Genomic DNA, 22,098 nt, shown 5'->3' with positions numbered 1-22,098 from the left:
AGCTACTTGGGAGGCTGACAGAGGAGAATCACTTGAACCCGGAAGATGGAGGCTGCAGTGAGCCAAGATCAGGCACTCCAGCCTGAGTGACAGAGCCACTCTGTCTCAAGAAAAAAAAAAAAAAATCAATAATCAATTATGTCCTATCTTTCCCACTATATTATTGCTAAAATACTAAATTGTATTTTTGGTAATCAAACAATCCCAGTGATGAGACCTTCATTACACTGTAATTCCGGGCACTAAATTTAGAAGGAATAAAAGAATCAGAAAAATGGCCATTTATAACTCTTAATGAAATTAAGTGATTCAGGGCAACCATCATAAATGGAGCTAAACCATGAGGAAAATGCAATGATGCACATGGCTAGTCAATCCTAGCATCACTAAAAGCAGGACCACCAGATATTATACACCTCCTAATGCCATGAATAAGAAGTATAAAGTATCAACTATTAGTCTTGCCAAAATTTCAACCTGAATCTAACTGTGTTATTTTAGACATAACTTTCCCTTTACAGAAAACCGAAGGACTGGAGGAAGAAGTTAAATGAATGTAAAAGAATCAGATATATCCAGAATATAAGACATTGTACAGGACAAGTGTCCAAGTTTCTCCAACAAAATAAATAATAAAGGAGAAGACTGTTTTAAATGCAGATTGAAGAGACACAACAGTGAAATGCCATGTATGAACCTCGTTTGGATCATATTTCAAATAACCCGACACTGTCAGCATGTTTGAGACTACTGAGGAAATCTGACTACGAATTACTGATAATTTTGTTCAGCTGATAATGGTACTATGGCTATTCAAGAAAACTGCTTTAAGAGACATATACAGAAGGATTTAGAGGTGAAATGACATGGTGTCCAAGATTTGCTTTAAATTACAATAGCAGCAGCAAAAAAGAAAAATGATAAAAGGCCAAATGAAGCTTGGAAAATGCTGAACTTTGTTCAAACTGGAGCCTTATTTATACTCTTCTTCTAGCTTTGTGTATGTTTGAAAAATATAATAATAAAAGTCTTGTTTTAAAGACAAAAAAAATAAAAGTTTAGTAGCAAGAATGTAATTGTCACTCAGCTTTTTTTGGAACACAGAAGATAATTTCCCACAAAACCGAAATGCGTATGGTTTCCGAGATCCCAGACCAGAATGACTTACCTTCTGGCAATCCTCTTGAAACTGGATTGAAATAATTCTTCCATGACATGCTGCTGTTCCCGACAAAGAACTTCTGTCATCAATTCCAACAACATAGGGCTTTGAGATAATTCCAATGCATCTAGAAACTAGAAAAAATACATCATCAAAATTTTGTTGAGTTTTACTAAAAATATAAAAAGTTTCTTATGTAATAAAAATATATAACATATAGAAAAATATACCAGAATTTCACAGACTTAACAAATACCAGTATTTCTGTCATTTTTATGGATATTGTGAGTGGCTGGTATATATCAATGTTCACTATACCGAGCCTAGATTCTTTTAGGGTTTTTTTTTTTTTGAGACAGAGTCTCACTCTATCGCCCAGGTTGGAGTGCAGTGGCGCGATCTCGGCTCACTGCAAGCTCTGCCTCCCGGGTTCACGCCAGTATCCTGCCTCAGTCTCCCGAGTAGCTGGGACTACAGGTGCCCGCCACCACGCCTGGCTAATTTTTTGTAGTTTTAGTAGAGACAGGGTTTCACCATGTTAGCCAGGATGGTCTCGATCTCCTGACCTGGTGATCTGCCCTCCTCGGCCTCCCAAAGTGCTGAGATTACAGGTGTGAGCCGCTGTGCCCGGCCCCGATTCTTTTTAGGTTTTGCAGATGTTACTCTTCTCTCTATCTCAGGTTCTGAGAGTACATGGAGACAAGCCTTCAACAGGCCCCCCCTCCTTCACCATGCCAGGGACTCTTGCCCTCACTCTGATTCTGGTAATGTGCATCTTTTCCACACCGTCCTCGCTACAGAGGGGATATCCCAGGCCACTCCCCTGATGTTCTCATCTTGACTCTCCCCTTTTCCATCTCAGTTTCTGTTCTACTTTCTAGGAGATATCTTAATTTTATCTTCAGAATAGAACAGGTATGTTTTTTAAATTTTGCTTCTGCATATTTAATTTCCAAGGATCATTATCCTATCTTGTGGACACAATACCTTCTTTCATCTCTGAAATTATTGTGTGCAGTTTCCACTGCACTCCAGTCTAGGTGACAGAGCAAGACCCTGTCTCAAAACAAAACAAAACAAAACAAAACACACCAATGCATTTCATGTCTATGTCCAGACTTGGGTCCCATCCCCAAGATAACTCATGTATACACAAACATTCCAAAATCCGAAACACTTTTGGTTCCAAGCATTTCAGATAAGGGATGCTCAAACTATCGTATTAGGGATAATCACAAAATGCTTCTCAAATAACTGCTATTCTATTAAAATTTAGAAACTGGAAATTATTGGTAATATTCTATTTCTTAGCTTCTTTTGGTATTACTATTCATAACTTAAATATACTTTATATATTCCATTTTATGCATAAAATATTTCACAATTTAAAAATGGGAGAAAAAAACAAATTCTCGTGGATTCACATATATGCCTGTCACTGCTTTCCAAGTGAATTAAATGGATTCTCAGGCTATGCACACATAAATAAATGGGATATGGTGCTGATTTGGTATGTGCTTCCTCTTCTACAAATAATGACCCTAGTAAAAATGTACTGTACAAGCTTTGTGTAGAAAGAATATTCTGAATGACCTATTGGGTGGTTTACAACTTCTCTGATTATGGGTATTTTACTCACTTCTTTTCATCAAGATATGTAATAAGAAAAAAAAAATCAGTGTTCTAATTGTACTTGATACTACTAGAAACCAACCTTTTTCATGCAGTCCACATAATTATTGAACCGCGGAGTTCCTGGGGGAAATTCTCTGGACTGCATGGGGAAGTGAGCAACGATGAGCTGCTCCAGAACACGCCTAAGTTCCTCCAGACTGCCTCCGGTGAGGCTGGTGAAGAATGGAAGAAGAGTGACAGCTTGGCCCTGTGGAACAAGGCAGACGTAAGAAACTGCACGAGTTATGGCTTATATATCCCACAGAATAAATAAAATTACTATTTTCTAAAGACATTGCAAATAAAGCACTATGTAGAATCAATGAATCACTTCAGCATAATTTCTAAATTATATTAAAAACTAACAATACAATTCTGTACCTCAGCGTTTTTTTTTTTTTTTTTTTTTTTTTTTTGGAGATGTAGTCTCACTCTGTCACCCAGGCTAGAGTGCAGTGGCACGATCTAGGCTTACTGCAACCTCCGCCTCCTAGGTTCAAGTGATTCTCCCTGCCTCAGCCTCCAGAGTAGCAGGGATTACAGGCGCCTGCCACCACACCCAGCTAATTTTTTTCATATTTTTCATAGAGACAGGGTTTTGCCATGTTGGCCAGGATAGTCTCAAACTCCTGATCTCAGGAGATTTGCCTGCCTTGGCCTCCCAAAATGCTGGGATTACAGGCATGAGCCACCGTGCCCAACCTATACCTCAGCTTTGACTCTTACCCAGGCTAGTCGGTTGACTCCAGCTATGGACACATAAATAAATGGGACATGGTGCTGATTCGATATGTGCTTCCTCTTCTACAAATAATGACCCTAGTAAAAATGTACTGTACAAGCTTTGTGTAAAAAGAACATTTTGAATAACCTAAGGAGTGGTTTACAACTACACATTGCTGAACTACATAAGAACTTCATACTGAGCTTAACAAGAACTAGGAGTTGATTCCTATTCTCCCTTGCATGGCAGATAAATTCCAAGACTGTCTATGGAGAAATGGGAAACTTGATTAATCACACAGCAGAAAATTCCAAAGAATTTTTTATCCAGTAAAAAGGTCCCCTTGAATTGAGGTCACTTTTCAATAGCGTTTAAAATCTAATTGTTCTAGGACTTTAAAATTAGTAACCTTAAAATGACAATATTTATTAATTCTTGACCCTAAAAATCACCAAAAATTTTTATATTATTTTTAATAGAAAAATGACTGAGTAATAAAGTCATTATAGCACAAAAAGCCAAATTAAATCATATGTATGCAAACACAAATGTTAATTCATCCAAATATGATAATCTTATACTTTAAAAGAAATGTTCTAGGCCGGGCGTGGTGGCTCACACCTGTAATCCCAGCACTTTGCGAGGCCGAGGCAGGCAGATCACTTGAAGTCAGGAGTTTGAGACCAGCCTGGCCACTATGGTGAAATATACTAAAAATACAAAAATTAGCCAGGCCTGGTGATGCACGCCTGAGATCCCAGCTACTCGGGAGGCTGAGGCACGAGAATCACTTGAACCCAAGAGGCAGAGGTTGCAGTGAGCCATGATTGCGCCACTGCACTTCAGCCTGGGCGACAAAGCGAGACTGTCTCAGAAAAGAAAAGAAGAAAAGAAAAAGAAAACGAAAAGAGAGAGAGACAGAAAGAAAGGGATGGAAGGAAGGAGGGAGGGAGGGAGGGAAAGGAGGGAGGGAGGGAGGGAGGGAGGGAGGGAGGGAGGGAGGGAGGAAGGAAGGAAGGAAGGAAGGAAGGAAGGAAGGAAGGAAGGAAGGAAGGAAGGAAGGAAGGAAGGAAGGAAGGAAGGAAGGAAGGAAGGAAAGAAATGTTCTCATGTCTTGGAGAGACATCCTGAACTGAAGCAGGTGCAGGTCAGATAACACGCCCGGCCTGCTTGGCCTTCCTTGCCCGCTGACAGGTGGGTTGACTACACAGGTGAAATAAACACGCCCAAACAGGATGGTTATCGAGACTGGCTAATAAGTACAGGGGGATTACTGTGCTAGTCTCCCTATTTTTGAACATATTTGAAATTTCCCATAATAAAAAATAAAAAACATCACAAATATGCAAAAATAAAAAATATGAAAATAGACGAGAACGTAATCCAAAAATAAATAAATATTTCACTGTTTACCTTTAAATGTAGATCCAGTTTTGTGTCAGCAAGTAGACTAATATATGTTGTAAAGACTTCAGGGAATGAACCATGACTTGTATTAAAAGATACAGATGAATCAATCTAAAGGAAGGAAAAGAAAAACAGGACGCATTTGTATATTACATCTTTATTTCCCTTGTTTAAATTCCAGAAATGAACTGTAAATTTAATTATGGGCTTCAATAATATTTTCACAATCGTATTGTAAAATATTGTAATACTATCTGTTAAGACAATACATGCAAGGGTACATTAAAAAGATATAGCATAAGAAATAGTAAGTCTAATAAACAATGGAAAAAATTTAAAAAGGTAAATATAAGCAATGAGCTTTTGGAGCAACCTCCATCAAATTTTAAAGACACAAGTTATAGAGTTTAGAAGAACAAACATGACTGCTTTTTAAAGGAATCTCAAAATACCTGTAAAATTTTTGCCAGTAAGGCCAGCACTGCCATTTTAGTTTCGAGAGGGGAATCTTTGGCCCACCAGGAATCACACTTCTTCCAGTGTTGCAGAATTGTAGTCGCAAGTTTCAGTCCTTGGTGTTTCTGGCTTGCTCGCTCCCTGAAGCTCTGGTCTAACATGCCATTCAAAACAGTACTCACCTAAGACAATTTCGTTGTGAGTGAAGAAAAATTCTTAATTTTGAAAATGACAGAAAACAAAATTTACCTTTATTTCAAAGCTATTCTTGGAAAATAAGCTATTTCTATAATAGATGTTTATCTACTTCAAAACTCCTCGAGTTTGATTTGAGGTGCACTTTAACCATAGTTTTTCCACAGAAAGTACAGGGTGGCCTTAGCTATGTCATCAGGCTCATCCAGCTTGTCCTGGCTTTCCTAGTCTGGGCAGTGTAGGAAACAGGAGTCAGCTCTCTTCTGTCACCACCACCATCACTGTACATGCATGCACACGCACACACGGATGTACACACACAAGCGCATAAATATGCACATATGCACAAATGCACACTTCCTGCCCCACCACCACTGTACATGCATGCACAAGCACACACAGATGTACACACATAAGCAAACATGCACCCAAGCACATACTTCTGGTCCTACCACCATACAGGCACACACTAGCACACACAGGTGTGCACACACAAGCGAACATGCACATGCGCAAATGCACACTTCCTGTTCAACTACCATCATACATGCACACCCACATTTCCTGTCTCACCACCACTCCTGCAACAGAGTGACAAGCTCATTTTGATCAGATTAACATTCACTATTCTGTCATTCTGACTATGCAAACATTTTTCACAGATGTTCCAAGTAGAAACAATGCTTTTTCCTTTTTGCACATTTTGTACTCCCTGAAGCTAATCTTGTTTGCTTTCATTGCGGTTTTCAATGCGTCTGTCATTAATTCGTCATCAAACTCTCCCAAGTTATGAAATTGCTGCAAGACCTCTAAGCCTATCAGGTCTATCTGCCGCATCTCTGTGGCAACTCAGCTCCTGATCTGCAATGCTGGTGCTGGGCCATCCACGCCTCTGTGCGGGGCTGACATACTGCATCCAGCACCTTCCCGTCTTGGCTTACTGCGTGATCACTCTCCACCCAGCAGCAACGTGATGAGAGTGCACAGGGACCTCTTGGGGATCTGGCATGTCTAAAACATCTGCATTCCACTCTCACATAATGGATAATCCAGGTGGATTCAGAACTCTAGGCTGGAGACTTCTCTCATGAATTGTGGAAGAAATCTGGTTCAAGTCTTGCAGTGCCCACACTGCTGCTGAGAAGACATATGTCATTCAATTTCTAGATCTTTTCACACATAACTGCTTTTTCTCCAGTGGAAACCCAAGAATCTTTTCTTGTACTGAAACCTCAGGGTTCTGAATTCTCAAGAAATGTGTTCCACGTGGAGCTGTTCCTGTGCACCATGCTGGAAACTCCATGGCCCTCTTCCACCTGGAAACTCAAAGCCTTTGCTTCTGGGCTCCTCTGGAGCTGTGTCCTCAGCAAACGCCTCTCCTGGCCCCTGCCTTCTGGAGCCAAGGCCCTGCTGCTCAACCTCGTGCATGAATGCCTAGTCTCCTCCTCATTTCTCTCGTGTTTTCCGTTTTGTCTTTTCACTCTACTCTCTGTGAGAGTTACTCAAGTTTACCTTCCAAACTCTTTCATTTTTAATTTCTGATGCCTATGCTTAATTCCCAAGAGACCTTTTTTGTTCTCTGATGTTCATTCTCCAAAGCAATTCTTATTTCACAGTTTTGTTTCTCATCTTTCAGTTTTACTTCTCCACCTTACGTTCCCATCTCAGTGAACGGGCCTTGCCACAGTTGCCCATGTCCTGCTATGCCCTCTAGCGTCCCTTTCCCCAGGTGCCTGGGCCCCAGGGCTGCCGGCTCACAGGTATCACCCGCCTAGAAGTGCTGTGCAGCATGCAGGGCTCACTGGTGGGGAGGATCACTGTTGCTGACCCAGCTGGCTGTGATGTCTGCATCTTTATTTTCTCTTAGGGCTTGTCAAGATATTCTGGTGCCCTGCCAAGGGCAGACGCTGAACTGTATTCGGAGGGAAAGGGCAGACAGCCTCAAAGTCTAGAATTTAGGTAGGTTTGCACTTAACTTCCCTCTTTTCCTGATGGTATCCATATATTCAGCCATGCCAGAGCCCCCTAGTCTGGAGGTCTCTATCCTCTCCAGGGAGTCACTGCCTCCTGCCTTCTCTTTAAGTGGATCAGACCTCCAGCAGCAGGGAAAGGAGGCTGCCCTGCACGGGAAAGCTGACCTTTGCCTAATCCTCTCTTAGCCTCTGCTCACCCCTGCTCTCATGCCTGCCCTGCTGGGGCTCAGCACTTCCAAATTCCGATGTTGCCACACTTGTCCTTTAGATTTACAACTCTTGTTACTCTTGGAAATCCTTTTCTCCTTTTCTCTGTGTACTTTGAGACTGTAGTGGTGTTTCTGTTAAATCTCATTCTGTTACTTTAGAGGAATTTAGGGCAGGAATACAGGTGAAGGTGTATGTTTTTTCTATCATTTCCATCAGCGGTCATAGTTTACAAAATCAGAATGTTAAATCTGAGTGTCATCTACTACGATTTTATTTCTAATTTTAAAGAATACAAATTCCTACTGCAATCTACCACAAAAGATTCCCTTACAACAGACAAGCACTGTTTGCAATAAAAGCTCAACTTATGAAATCATGTACTCTCCCTTAAAATGGTCATACCAACAGTTAACAGTTTCTGTCCACAGAACAAACTAAATTTCAAAATTCCAGAGGTTTAACAAACGAAAGTCAACTACATATTAAATACTGATCTCCAGAGAGTCAATGTGAGGGGGAAAGGGCGACACAGCAGGAATGTGCCAGAAATGATAACTCAGCATCGAGGCCACAAGAGAGCTCTGAGAACAGCGAGGTCTACCAGGGGCGGAGACCAGCCTGCAGCTGGTGTGAATGCAAAGCCAGCTCTGGGCCCTAGGATGGGTTTGTAAGCTCCAAGGCCACGTCTTGGCAAACATCAATATCCTGCATAGCTGTGCCTTATAATATTTAGGCTTAGAAATTTGCAAAGCATGAGGGAATAGAAAAAACAATCAATGTTTCAACATCCAATAACACTCATGAGCTATTTTTTATTTTTTTGAGACAGAGTCTCACTCTATCACCCAGGCTGGAGTGCAGTGGGCGTGATCTCCACTCACTGCAACCTCCGCCTCTCAGGTTCAAGCAATTCTCCTGCCTCAGCCTCCTGAGTAGCTGGGATTACAGGCGCGTACCACCATGCCTGGCTAATTTTTTGTATTTTTATTTTGCCATGTTTGCCATGCTGGGCTCGAATTCCTGACCTCTGGTGATCCACCCACCTCCACCTCCCAAAGTGCTGGGATTATAAGCATGAGCCACCATGCCTGGCCTAACATTCATTAACTATTGATAAGGGGTATGTTTTGGGTTTTTCTGAGTTTGTTAAAAGCAAGAGCTTTTAACCTTCTAGGAAAAAGTCTTGTCATACTTTAATGAATATTTGTCATACTTTTATGAGGATTATATAAGAAAATATTGACCAGGCGCGGTGGCTCACGCCTGTAATCCCAGCACTTCAGGAGGCCAAAGCGGGCGGATCACGAGGTCAGTTCAAGACCAGCCTGGCCAACATAGTGAAATCCTGTCTCTACTAAAAATACAAAAAATTAGCTAGACGTGGTGGCAGATGCCTGTAATCCCAGCTACTCGGAAGGCTGAGGCAAGAGAATCGCTTCAATCTGGGATGCAGACATTGCAGTCAGAAGAGATCGTGCCACTGCACTCCAGCCTGGGCAACCGTGCAAGACTCTGTCTCAAAAAAAAAAAGTTTATTTAAAAGAAAATTTTGTTACCATTTTGGGATTTTCCACTGATGACTGCATGAGCTCCAATACAGCAAGATCCAGATTTTTCAATAATTCCATGTTGATCGTTTCTGAGAACAAGCTATAGAAATACTCCCCATGGGAGAACTGGATGACGCTGCTCTGTAAGCTGCCCAAGGATGGCGTGGACAGCACTGCTGGGTTCAGGAGAAGACTCACGAGGCGCTCACACTGGAAAAAAGAAAGGAGAGGTACCATAACCGGGGCACATCTTTGCATGGCACAGAAAGACCCTTGGCAACTGATTAACTTTGAAATTGGAAAATGACACAGGCCTAAAAAGCCTGATATGTGAAGTCTGGATTCAAGCTGAAATTGTATATATTTCAACTAGCCTCCATCTTCTAGGTTTCATTTTGGGAAAGAAATCTTCCTTGACCCATATTTCTTCCAAATGTCCAAAAATCTTGTAGTTGTTTTTTATTTTTATTTTTTGAGACAGGGTCTCGCTCTGTTGCCCAGGCTGGAGTGCAGTGGCACGATCTTGGCTCACTGCAAACCTCCACCTCCTAGGTTCAAGCGATTCTCCAGCCTCAGCCTCCCGAGTAGCTTGGATTACAAGGGCTTTCTACCACCCCTGGCTAATTTTTGTATTTTTAGTAGAGACAGCATTTCACCATGTAGTTCAGGCTGGTCTCGAACTCCTGATCTCAAGCAATTCACCCGCCTTGGCCTCTCAAAGTGCTAAGATTACAGGCAATAAGCCACCCTGCCCAGCCTTGCTGTTTTTTAAAGACAGGGTGTCACTCTGTTGCCCAGGCTAGAGTGCAGTGGCATGATCATGACTCACTACAGCCTTGACTTCCTGGGCTCAAGCGATCTTCCCACCTCAGCCTCCTGAGTAGCTGGGACTACAAGCATGTGTCACCATATCTGGCTAATTTTTTTTAATTTTTGTTGTAGAAACAGGGTCTCACTACGTTGCCCAGGCTGGTCTCAAACTCCTGGGCTCAAGCCACCTGCCTACCCCACCATTGTTGCTTTGAGGGTAGAGTCTATTAAGGGTGAGTATTTTTAGACAATTTAAATATATAATTGTTTAATTGGACAAAGGGGTGAAAGGGGGGTTTCTGCTACAGAAGAAAGGAAGTTGAGATGGAGTGAACAAAGGGCTGGCTGCAGATTTCAGCTACAGCAGGGACTATTTAAAGTCAGCCCTGCATGGTTCAAAGAGCCATGAGAATATTTTTTTTGGAGACTCTGGTTCCTCTGGGATTATCCTTCAGAGGCCCTCCCAATCATCCATGTGAAGGACCACCAAGGAGAGAAGAGGCCACATGTCAACGCGGCTCAGCTTCATAGTCACAAAATGTTCTCTAGCTAATTCCTTTTGGAAACAAAGTGGGATAGACAAAACCTTAATATAAAAAGAATGTTGTTCTATTCTTTTTTTTTTTTTTTTTTTTAACTATTGAGAAACTAATCTTTCAGAAAGAAAGCTGGCTCATGCAAATCACACAATACTCGTCCAGCTAAAACCTTACTACCCCAATTCCACAGTTTCTAGAGACACCTGCAAGTGACATGTGTATTTCTATTATTAGGGGGGTCCAGCATGAAGACGTGTTTTTCCTACCAGTCCTCCGAAAGCAAAGGCTAACTCCAGAAGTCCGCTGGCCAGTTGCTTACAACTGAGGTCTAGAGAAGGCAAACACTGTCTCTCATCTCCGGGGGCAATGCCTTTATAAACCAGGGAAAGAAGTTCTGTGCCAATAGAATGATGCAGATCTGTGGACTAAAAGCCAACATTGAAATGCTTAGCAAAAAGATATTTCTTAGAAGAAAACAACTTCACTCCTCTCATTAAATAAAAAGCCCACTTCAGATAGCACTGACAATTACCTTCCTATATTCAGAAAAATTTTAATTCAACTTTGCTTTTGTTGTTCTTGCTGTTTTGAGACAAAGTCTCACTCTGTCGCCCAGGCTGGAGTGCAGTGGCACAATTGTAAGCCACGATTGTGCCACTGCAGCCTCAAGCTTTCAGGCTCAAGCAATCCTCCCACCTTAGCCTCCTGAGTAGCTGGAACTATGGGTCCGTGGCACCCACTCCTGGACAATGTTTTTGTGTGTGTTTTTTTTGTTTGTAGAGATGAATCCCTGCCATGTTGCCTGGGCTGGTCTCAAACTTCTGGCCTCAAGCAATCCTCCTATCTGAGCCTCCCAAAGTACTGGGATTACAGGTATGAGCCACTGTATCTGGCTCAACCTTGCTTTCTATGCTAGATTCTTCATTTGTGTTATCTTGCCACAAAGGTACAACAGCAGTTCCTAAAGTTTTTCAGAAAGCTGCCCTGGAAATATCCAAATGTCCTTTATTTTACTTTCATTTTATATTTATAAATTTTTACATTTGCTTTCATATTTATATTGATATATAATAGATATACAGATAGATAATATCTACATGTCTAGAGCAAGTATTTCTATAATTCCCATTTCAGCATGCTCAATATATAAAGGACTTTTAAGAATATAAATAAATACACTAATTACCATACTAAAGCTAAAATAAATGTAAAAACAAATAGGTTATAGTTACCTGAGATGGTAATATACTATGCAGAAGCCCAGCTCTGTGAAGCTGTTTACAGGCAGACACAACAGCAGCCAGCCTGCTCCTGTCCATTTGCGCGTCAGGGCCATACAAGTTGACGGCACAAAGCTCCTCAATGCTGGCCATGCGAGAAAAACAGTAAATTAGGTGAGCTCTGATCTCATTAAATTATTAAGATACACTGAAAAAAATGTTTGCACTGTTGTGAAAGCAAACAGAGGCAACACCTAACAGGATCCATATGCACTAAGCTAGCATGGAGATCAAACACGGCGCTAACCACATCTGAAGTTTGCTTAAGTTTGGTGCAGGGAAGGCACTGGTTATATGTGATTTCTAAACAACTACTGAGGTCACTGGCAGCAAACATCCCACTAATATGAGCCTTCGCTGAGGAAGCAGGAGCAGCTGCAGGAGCACGGCAACATACTAGGGCTTGAAATTCCAGGACAACACGTCCCCGATTGTTGACCCAAGTACCCACCTCTGTGCTGTTATTTTCTCTCTCAGATGAGTCTCTAGGATATCTTTGTATGGGGACATCTTTAGCGCTTTCATCAGGTTCACACAAACATCAGGAAGATGAGCCATAACCTGGACGTCTCCGATGTTGAAACCTACGCTTGCAGGCTCACACAGCGTCTGCACCAGGACTCTCATCAAGTGTGTATTACACAAGTCCTTCTTCAGGAGCTATAACAGATGGTTTGACAAAAACACTTCATCAGCCAGCATTTCTATTTTCACCAGAGTGTAGGGCCCACGAGGTTGGCAACTTCTGCCTGACTAAGGGAGAGGTGGACAGAGTTTCTCTGTAAAACGGGGGCAGCGTAAACACGTGAGGTTTCTGGGCTAGACGGTCTCTGCTGCAACTCCTTACGCGTCTGATAAGAAAGCAGCACAGACAACAGGTGGAGAGAGGCGCGCAGCCATGCTCCTATATAGCTTTATCTACGGAGCAGGCAGCAGGTGGGGCTGTGTCCATGCACAGGGTTTCCCAGCTCCTGACTCAGGACACTGCTGCATCCCAGGGCCTGGTGTGCCATAGGTGCCTGGCAGAGATTCCCTGAATGAACTGACTGGAGTGTGTTTACACAATAAGCCTCATGGATAAATCTATAAATATTTGCTAGTATGTGTCTCCTAAGGTAAACGTTTGATCATAGCATAAAATATAGCATCCAATAAAACAATTAGAAAAAACTACTTTGTATTTTTATTCACACAATGAAACTCTGAAGGACATGCAAAGTTTCATGATTTTCGATAGATCATTCACCATGATGACTGTAGTTATTAACGATGCATTGTAATTTTGCAAATTGCTAAGAATATAGATTTAAAAGTTCTCATCACAAAAAATGTTACATATGTGAGGTAACAGATACGTTAATTAGCTTGATTTAGCCATTCCACAAGGCAAACCATATCAAAACATCATGCTGTATAACATAAATACAGTTTTTGTCAACTAAAATAACTTGACAAATTTATTTTGACAGATAACTCTTCTGAGAATGTAGTTTTAGAAAAGCCAAAACCTGGCCTTCTCTTCCTGGTTCTTCCCGAAGTCAGGAAAAGCTGGGTTGAGAGGACGAAAAATAATAATAATAATAATAACCATAATAATTTTTTTAAGCCAAAATCCCTTCTAATAGAAACCTTTGAAGCAGTTTTCTAGTAACAATAACTGACCTCAAATTAACAGAGCAGCCTACCTTCCATCCTTCTGGGGAGGTGTTCAGCAGAGTCGTGGTGAACTCCATAATCCGGACCACAATGGTGCATTTGCTGTAGTTGTACCTTTCTCCCTCTTGGGGGCTTGGTCTGTCACCTGCTGCCCCAGTGCCAAAGCACTTTTCTGCTGCTATAATGTCATGCATGGCAATGCTTTCTAAAAAGAAAGCCACTGCTTTCAAAAGTGAAGAGTGGGCTTCAGTACCTAGAAGCAATTATAATAAAATATTAATATATGCTTCCTTTCAACTCCACTAAGATTAATATAAAATTGCTTCTGTAAGTATAGGTATGACATACGTTCAGTAAAAATTCAAAATTTTTCAAAAGAAACAAACAGCTTAATAATAGCTGAATAAAGTGGCAGTTATTGCTTCTCATATCAAAAGGACACACTGATGGAAGGTCAGGTCTTTATTCTCAAACATTATATGTGAGAAGATAAATTAATATGATCATTTTAAAAGGCGATTTGGCAATTCATACCAAGTTTTTAAAAATATGCATGCCAATTTCTATCAAATGTTTAAAAACTCATTATGCTTTGATCCAGCACTGAAATTTTAACCTAACGAAATGACTGCAGAATTGCAGAGATGTGGTTGTAAGAATGTTCTTTTTAGCACTGTTATTAATAATGAATGCTATTAATAATGAAAAAATAAAAAATCCTGTCCTTCAAAGGACAGAAACAAATTATGGAGCAGTCTTCAAGCAGGCGTGGACGGAAACCAGTCGTCTTAATCAACTTTCAGATCCATCCTCAAAAGGGCTTTGTCATAAAACTCATTTGTCTGAAAACACCCTGGAGCTGGTTCTCCTTTCCCTTCTCAGCCTGTTCATCAGGACTCTCCTGCTTAAGGAAAGACAGACCCACCCTCACCTCTCTCCAGTCTAACTATAGTTTATTACTCCAAGGTGCACAGCCCTTCAGAGAACCAAGGGACAATTTAAAATACTTGTATACTGTTGAAAGAGTAAAGGCAATGATTGAGTAAGAAAGCCTTTTTGTAAGTCTCGGCCAGGTGCGGTGGCCCAAGCCTGTAATCCCAGCACTTTGGGAGGCCGAGACGGGCGGATCATGAGGTCAGGAGATCGAGACCATCCTGGCTAACACGGTGAAACCCCGTCTCTACTAAAATACAAAAAAAATTAGCCGGGCGAGGTGGCGGGCGCCTGTACTCCCAGCTACTCGGGAGGCTGAGGCAGGAGAATGGCGTGAAGCCGGGAGGCGGGGCTTGCAGTGAGCTGAGATCCGGCCACTGCACTCCAGCCTGGGCAACAGAGCCAGACTCCGTCTCAAAAAAAAAAGAAAGCCTTTTTGTAAGTCTCACAGTTTCTAATTCTTTGTTTCCAACATAATTTAAGGAAAGTCAAACTGTCAACTGATCTCATTAAAAATAATTTTGATAACATGCATTTTGATGTATTCCAAGAACTGAGATAACTTACATTAAGAATTACTCTCAGCCAGGCGCCGTGGTTCCCGCCTGTAATCCCAGCACTTTGGGAGGCCAAGGTGGGCGGATCACAAGGTCAGGAGATAGAGACCATCCTGACTAACACAGTGAAACCCCGTCTCTACTAAAAATACAAAAAATTAGCTGGGCACAGTGGTGGGCACCTGTAGTCCCAGCTACTCGGGAGGCTGAGGCAGGAGAATGGCATGATCCCGGGATGTGGAGCTTGCAGTGAGCCGAGAACGTGCCATTGCACTCCAGTCTGGGCGATAGAGACTCCATTTCCAAAAAAAAAAAAAAAGAATTATTCTCAAAAACCAGATATCCTTGAATCCAACAGAATATTGGATTGTAAGACACACTGCAACCATGGATCTGTTAAATATGGGAAAATGTACATTTTAGAATAAATCAAATATGGCACTTATTTAAGTGAACAAGTTTGTTTTGTTTTATTTTCTGAGACAGAGTCACTGGAGTGCACTGGTGTGATCTCGGCTCACTGCAACCTCCGCCTCCAGGGTTCAAACGTTTCTTTTGCCTCAGCCTCCCGAGTAGCTGGGATTAACAGGGACCTGCCACCACGCCTGGCTAATTTTTGCATTTTTAGTAGATATGGGGTTTCTCCATGTTGGCCAGACTGGTTTCAAACTCCTGACTTCAAGTGATGTGTCTGCCTCAGCCTCCCAAAGTGCTGGGATTACAGGTGTGAGTCACCACGTCCAGCCATGAACAAGTTTTTTTAATACTAAAATCTATACATACAAAAATAGAATTCCAACCACATAATTTTACAGTTTATATGTAACAATTATCAAAATTTTTATATTTGTTGTGGCAGTAAAAAATGTAATGTGCACTAATAATAAACGTAATCATAACACAGAAGAAAAATTTTTTTTGAGACAGGGTCTCACTCTATTGCCCAGGCCAGAGTACAGTGGCACAATCACGGTTCACTATAGCCTCAACCTTCCAGGCTCAAGCGATCCTCCCACTTCAGACTCCCTAGCAGCTGGGATCACAGCTGTGCATCACCACGCCTGACTAACTTTTGTATTTTTTGTAGAGATAGTGTCTCGCCATGTTGCCCAGGCTGGTCTCAAACTCCTGGGCTCAAGTGATCCTCCTGCCTTGGCTTCCCAAAGTCCTGGGATTACAGGAAAGAGCCACTGCACCCAGCCAAGGAATCTTTAAACATATACATCTTTTCATTAAAAAGACATAGATAGGGATATAGTAAAATCTTAAGCAAAAAAACTTAATACTTTAGGATAAAATCATTTCAAGGGTATGAAACGATAATATGAATTCAGGGACTCTGCAAAATTTCCAATAAAGCAGCTATAATTTAAAGCCAATGATGCTGTATATAAAACTGCTACAGTATTTATTGTTCATGGAATACATTTTTTTAAAGTAATACAGTTTTGTGTATTTAAAATGTCAACATTTACAACACACCAGAAAGTATAACTTTTTCAATTATATAAAACTATGAGAAAAACTGTATTTGTCAACTTTGAAGTGTGAAGGAAGGAACCCTCGTGGTAAGGTGACATGAAAGCACGGGCAAGGCGGCCGCACAGCACCTATTGTCATGTCGCTGGGATTCTGACCTGGCAGAGCCTCTGCCAAGGGTGACCCTGGCAGCATGACATACACCAGCAGGAGGCAAGGGTGACCTACCCAAGACCTGGAGCGCTCCCACAATTCTCTCGCCAATGAAAGTGTTGTAGCACTCCAGCGCAGCCAGGAGCAGGTCCAGCCAGCACAGCGTGGTCTGCAGGCTGAATGGCCCCCGCAGGTGCAAGAGGGTGGGCTGGGCCAGGATGCCTGAGGGCTGGCCACAACCGCCCCCTTCAAAGGTGTTGATGATAAAAGAGACACCTTCTTCCTTGAGAACATCTTTCAGCCACAAATTAGGGGATCTGTTGCCTTTAAAAAGAAACAAAATTAAAATACACACACATACCTACATTTCTTTAATCTAATCTTCGTACCTAAAATTTCAAAATGATATGGGACAATTTTTTTTCATTTTACTATGCATTCAATTTGTTTCACTGTAATAACTTCCAAGAATGTATTTCCAACACAGCCATTCTCTTCAGGTTCCTTAAACATTATAAAAATAGTTGGACACCATTTGGAGTAGCTGCATACTAATACTCTTTCCCCTGCCTTTTTATTTAAAAATCATTATTCCTTTAAGTCACAAAACAGTATTTGCAAATGAGAACAATAATATCTACCTCTTGGACAGTTACAAAGATTAGCAGAATTAAAGGAGTTAATATTTGAACATGTGCTTAGAATAACATCTACCACACATAAGTGCAGCGTTTGTTAAATAAGAGAATCCAATAAGCTGTTTTTTCCAAGGAATTTTCTTTTAAATATTAAACTTCTTCTAAATTGAAAAGACAAATACATAAAACTGCATTTTGTATGCTCTGAAATCAGTAGCACCGAAAATGTCAAATCATTCTGACTCCAATGAAGAATTCAAAACGTTATCTCTGACGTATTAAAAAGAGAACATTCGGCTGGGGGTGGTGGCTCAGATCTATAATCCCAGCACTTTGGGAGGCTGAGATAGGCAGATCACTTGAGGTCAAGAGTTCGTGACCAGCCTGGCCAACATGGTGAAACCCCATCTCCACTAAAAATACAAAAATCAGCCAGGCATGGCGGTGCGCGCTTGTGGTCCCAGCTACTCAGGAGGCTGAGGCAGGAGAACTACTTAAACGAGGGGAGGTTGCAGTGAGCCAGTATCACGCCACTGCACTCCATCCTCAGCTACAGAGTGAGACTCGGTCTCAAAAAAAAAAAAAAAGAGAGAGAACATTTTGTATATTAAGAGGAGGAATATTCTGTAATGTTCTGTTATTTTCACTAAGAGGAGACAAAGAAATCTGTAATAATGAGCAAAAAATAAATAGTAAGGTATTTAAATTTTACCTCAAGAGCGACAGAAGGAAAATGATAGAAAGGACACAGAAAGGCAGATCGAGAAAGAGCAGCCAAGGGAACATCACAACTAGAGAGAGAAGCTGAAGACGCAGACAAGCACGCTTGGGGTTGGGGAGCCTGCCCAGCCCTACTTCTTCCTTGGTCTCCACTGAAGACCTGCTATTTCTGGGCCTGGGCCACACTGAGTCTCAGTATTCAGAAGCCACCAGGAGCTGTCTCTCTTGGACACACGTCAGAGAGACAACCCTGCACCTGTCGTCAAGTCCTACTGATCTGGGTGTTCATGTACCCAGGACTACTGCTACACAGTGAGCTAAAGAGACACCTGATACAGACACTTAAAAACAACTAAAGGAAGCTAGATGCAATGGCTCACACCTGTAATCCCAGCACTTTGGGAAGCCAAGGCAGGAAGACTGCTTGGGGTCAGGACTCAAGACTAGCCTGGGCAACATATTAATACCAAGACCCTACCTCTATAAAACAAACTTTAAAATTAGCCAGGCCTGGTAGCCACGCCTGTGTTCCCAGCTACTCATGAGGCTGAGGCAGGAGGATCACTTAAGCTCAGTTTATGGCTGCAGTGAACTATAATCATGTCACTGCAACCTAGCCTGGGCAAAAGAGTGAGACCCTGTCTCTTAAAAACAAACAGGTGCTGCACACCTGCAGTACCAGCTACTAAGGAAGTTGAGACAGGAGGACCACATGAGCCTAGAAGTTTGTGTCTAGCCTGGACAACATAGTGAGACTCTGTCTCTAAAACTGAAAAGGAAAAAAATAAAAGAAAACAAAAATACCCACTGGGGGATAAAATACCAAAGGAGAAAGGTGGTTACACCCTGGAAGGCCACAGAAGAGATAAATCAAGGAAGGCTCCTTAATGTTACACAAATTACCTGTTGGAAGAAGGGCAAGGCTCACCTACTACCTAGAAGCCTTTGTCCAACAAAATCAATTCTGAGAGGTGGAACTCTATTTAGTCCAGAATACATGAGGTCCGTATCATAGGCAACTTAGAAGAGAATAGCACTAGAAATGCCTGTGGTCAATACAGCTGAGGACACAAGAAATCCCATGCACTACCAGAGTCACAGACTCAATGTGAGATAGTGGTCTGCCCATAAGCAGCTCTACCAACATGCTATCAGGGTCTCGATTTCTACTAAATATAGGAAAAGTGCCTCCCACTGCCCTCCAGCCCTTCCCCAGCCACTGGTCTACTCTTCAATGAGAAATTTCACAAGGCTGCTGTGAGAATGACTTAATATAAAAAAAACAAAAACAAAAACAAAAAAACTGTTAGCTAAACACATTAAGCAAACTGAAAATGCTAGGCCAGGCGTAGTGGCTCATGCCTGCAATCCCAGCACTTTGGGAGGCAGAGGCTGGCAGATTACAAGGTCAGGAGTTTGAGACCAGACTGGCCAACACAGTGAAACCCTGTCTCTACTAAAAATACAAAACTTAGCCTGGCATGGTAGCACACGCCTGTAATCCCAGCTACTCAGGAGGCTGAGGCAGGAGAATTGCTTGAACCCAGGACGCAGAGGCTGCAGTGAGCCAAGATGGTGCCATTGCATTCTAGCCTGGGCGACAGAGCAAGACTCTGTCTCGGGGGGAAAAAAATTTTTTTTTAAATGCTAATGTTTTCTAAATAATTATCTAAATTAAAACACAGATACACATTTCTATTATGTATGTAAAATGATATAGTACAGTAAATTTACACTTTATATAGCGTATATAAAATAATTGAACTCAATTATAGTATGTATTTAAACATACTCTATAGTATATAATATGTAGTATATAACATTCTAATATATCCTATAGTATAACAAAAATTAGAGTCCTTCTAAGTTTTAGAAGCCCGGAAATTATTAAAGTAACTTTTTTCCTCTTGTTCCATGAAGAAAAAGCCCAGAGAGAACTCCACTCCAACTTTTGCCAAGGAACCAGCGCACCCATCTCACCCGAGGCGCTCTCCACGCATGGCATGGGGCTGTGACAGCCCACAATGGGGGAAGGCAGGACCTGATCTGTCCTGAGCACAGCTTCCCCACTCCCAAGCTATCAAACCTGGGTATGGACTTAATGGACAAAACTGAACAACACATTTATTCCTGAGAAATTATTTCAGTCTGTAAGCAGTTTAATGGTTTAGCAATTACTGAAAAGCACAGGTTCACTGCTTTCCTTTAACATCATAATGATTTGAGATTATTCAGACTTAGGATGCTGGCAATTTCTTATTAATCACATGCTGAAATAGAACTGCATTAACTCATCAACTGTTAACATTCTGAATCTTAACTGAATATCATGTTAACTGCAATGATCACCCAATTACTCAATTCTTCTTTGCTTCTTTTAAATGGGATAATAAAGCAAACTGTAGTAAAATTAAAGACATATAGATTACCATACCTGGCAATAAAGGAACGAATTTATAAAAGAGTTCAATGGATTTGTGTCGACATTCTGTCTGGGGCCTCCCACAATGAGCTAAAAGCCACTTGACCAGATCCAGTAAACACAATGACGTGGAAGGTGGAAATCCTCTGCAGAGAGACAGCATACTGTCATTAGTCCCTCTCCAACATGCAACATTCAGCTACCAAGGCTCTAGAAATCATAAAGTCATCTTTATCACACAGATACACGTAGAAACCTCACTAAAAGGCATTCAACTTATTTTTAATTTATTATAATTAGAGTGCAATCAAAATAACATAGGTGAAAGGGGTCCTAAATGCTGCTCATGTTCATTTTTTCATGTGGGGAAAAATTAAAAAGTTCTCCTTAAAAGAACAGCACTAAGTATTTTCACGTTTCCTTTGCAACGTACCTTGTAAAGCAGTGCTTCTCAAAGTGTGGTCCCTGGACAGCTGTTCCAACATTACCTGTGCACTTGTTACAAATGCAAATTATCTGGCCCTACCCCAGGTGTACACAGAAATTAAGGGTGGGGCCAGCCCAGCGATCTGTGTTTTAACTAGATCTCCAGGCAATTCTAATGCATGCTCAAGTTAGAACCAATGAATTAAACCGACACCGTAAGTTAATAGTAGAATCTGGAAGAATCAACTTTAAAACAACAGAGAAAATATTAATCCAGTTCACACACAGAATTGTGCTTCTCCAGAGTGGTAGTCACTATCATGGACAATAGACGTCCCCAGACACCCTGCAGAGATCTGGAGGGGCTCATGGAGGGCACTCACCCTATTGAAGAAAGCAACACTACTGGGATGGAATAAGGGCAAAAACTGGAAACCACTGGCCAACACCCCAGCCTTGGCTCTAAGCAGTTTCATTTTCTAATTTTATAATTCCATGTCTGTCAAGATATTACTATTTGAACATTCAGTTCATACACTTCAAAATTTACTGAATGGTTCATGCATATTCTAGTCAAATCATCCACATCAAAACATATTCAAAATTAGTGCATATTAAATAAAACGTCCATTACAAAACTAATTTTCAATTTGTATCTACTATCTCAACCCAGATCAAATACCTTACACCTTATCCCTTAAATCAAGTATTTTCAAACACAAAGCTTTTTAACGTTTTTTGAAAACGAACTCTTCGTACTTCTACACATTCCTTGTTTAGGAAGTAATTCCTTATACTTCCACAGATCCATCCCAGGTTGTCCTTTATTAGCTGAGAATTAGTTTTATGTTGTGGGAAAAGACGGAAAAGGAAGCAAGATCACCTACCGTGGCAAACGTCGTTTCTTTGCTTTGTTTAAAGAAACATGCTTCTTTTCAATGATGCGGCATAGGTGATCAATGGCATCACAACACTGTTGAATTGTACCTGTTCTCAAGTACAAAGACATATTTCCAAAGAAGGCATATATAGTTGATTATTATTAAATCTGTATTATAAATTTGTTGGCCTAAATTTTTAACTGAAAAGGTAATTTTACTATAGATTTAATGCTTTCATCCCTAAGAACAATAA

At 41.2% G+C, this 22,098-nt stretch overlaps 1 protein-coding gene and 1 long non-coding RNA gene across 5 annotated transcripts in view; one reads left to right on the top strand and one right to left on the bottom strand.

Annotated features, from left to right (window-relative positions):
* Window positions 1-22,098, top strand: part of LOC126960794 (uncharacterized) — a 114,934-nt gene that overhangs the window by 13,852 nt on the left and 78,984 nt on the right. The window lies entirely within an intron of this gene.
* The window catches only part of PRKDC (protein kinase, DNA-activated, catalytic subunit), a 189,509-nt gene that overhangs the window by 106,744 nt on the left and 60,667 nt on the right, over window positions 1-22,098 (bottom strand). For all 4 annotated transcript variants that reach the window (XM_050800346.1, XM_050800348.1, XM_050800347.1 and 1 more), the window contains exons 29-40: window positions 21,852-21,951; window positions 20,551-20,684; window positions 16,834-17,082; window positions 13,666-13,889; window positions 12,432-12,640; window positions 11,933-12,065; window positions 10,967-11,125; window positions 9,358-9,561; window positions 5,420-5,605; window positions 4,974-5,078; window positions 2,877-3,044; window positions 1,169-1,296 (exon numbers count right to left, since the gene is read on the bottom strand). In XM_050800346.1, coding sequence (XP_050656303.1) covers window positions 1,169-1,296; window positions 2,877-3,044; window positions 4,974-5,078; window positions 5,420-5,605; window positions 9,358-9,561; window positions 10,967-11,125; window positions 11,933-12,065; window positions 12,432-12,640; window positions 13,666-13,889; window positions 16,834-17,082; window positions 20,551-20,684; window positions 21,852-21,951 — 1,999 coding nt within the window. The remainder of the gene's footprint in view (window positions 1-1,168; window positions 1,297-2,876; window positions 3,045-4,973; window positions 5,079-5,419; window positions 5,606-9,357; window positions 9,562-10,966; window positions 11,126-11,932; window positions 12,066-12,431; window positions 12,641-13,665; window positions 13,890-16,833; window positions 17,083-20,550; window positions 20,685-21,851; window positions 21,952-22,098) is intronic.

The sequence above is a fragment of the Macaca thibetana genome, chromosome 8 (genome assembly GCF_024542745.1).
Source record: "Macaca thibetana thibetana isolate TM-01 chromosome 8, ASM2454274v1, whole genome shotgun sequence".
NCBI lineage: Eukaryota > Metazoa > Chordata > Mammalia > Primates > Cercopithecidae > Macaca > Macaca thibetana.
Note: the sequence above shows the minus strand (reverse complement) of the source record. Positions and strands in the feature narration are given on the sequence as shown.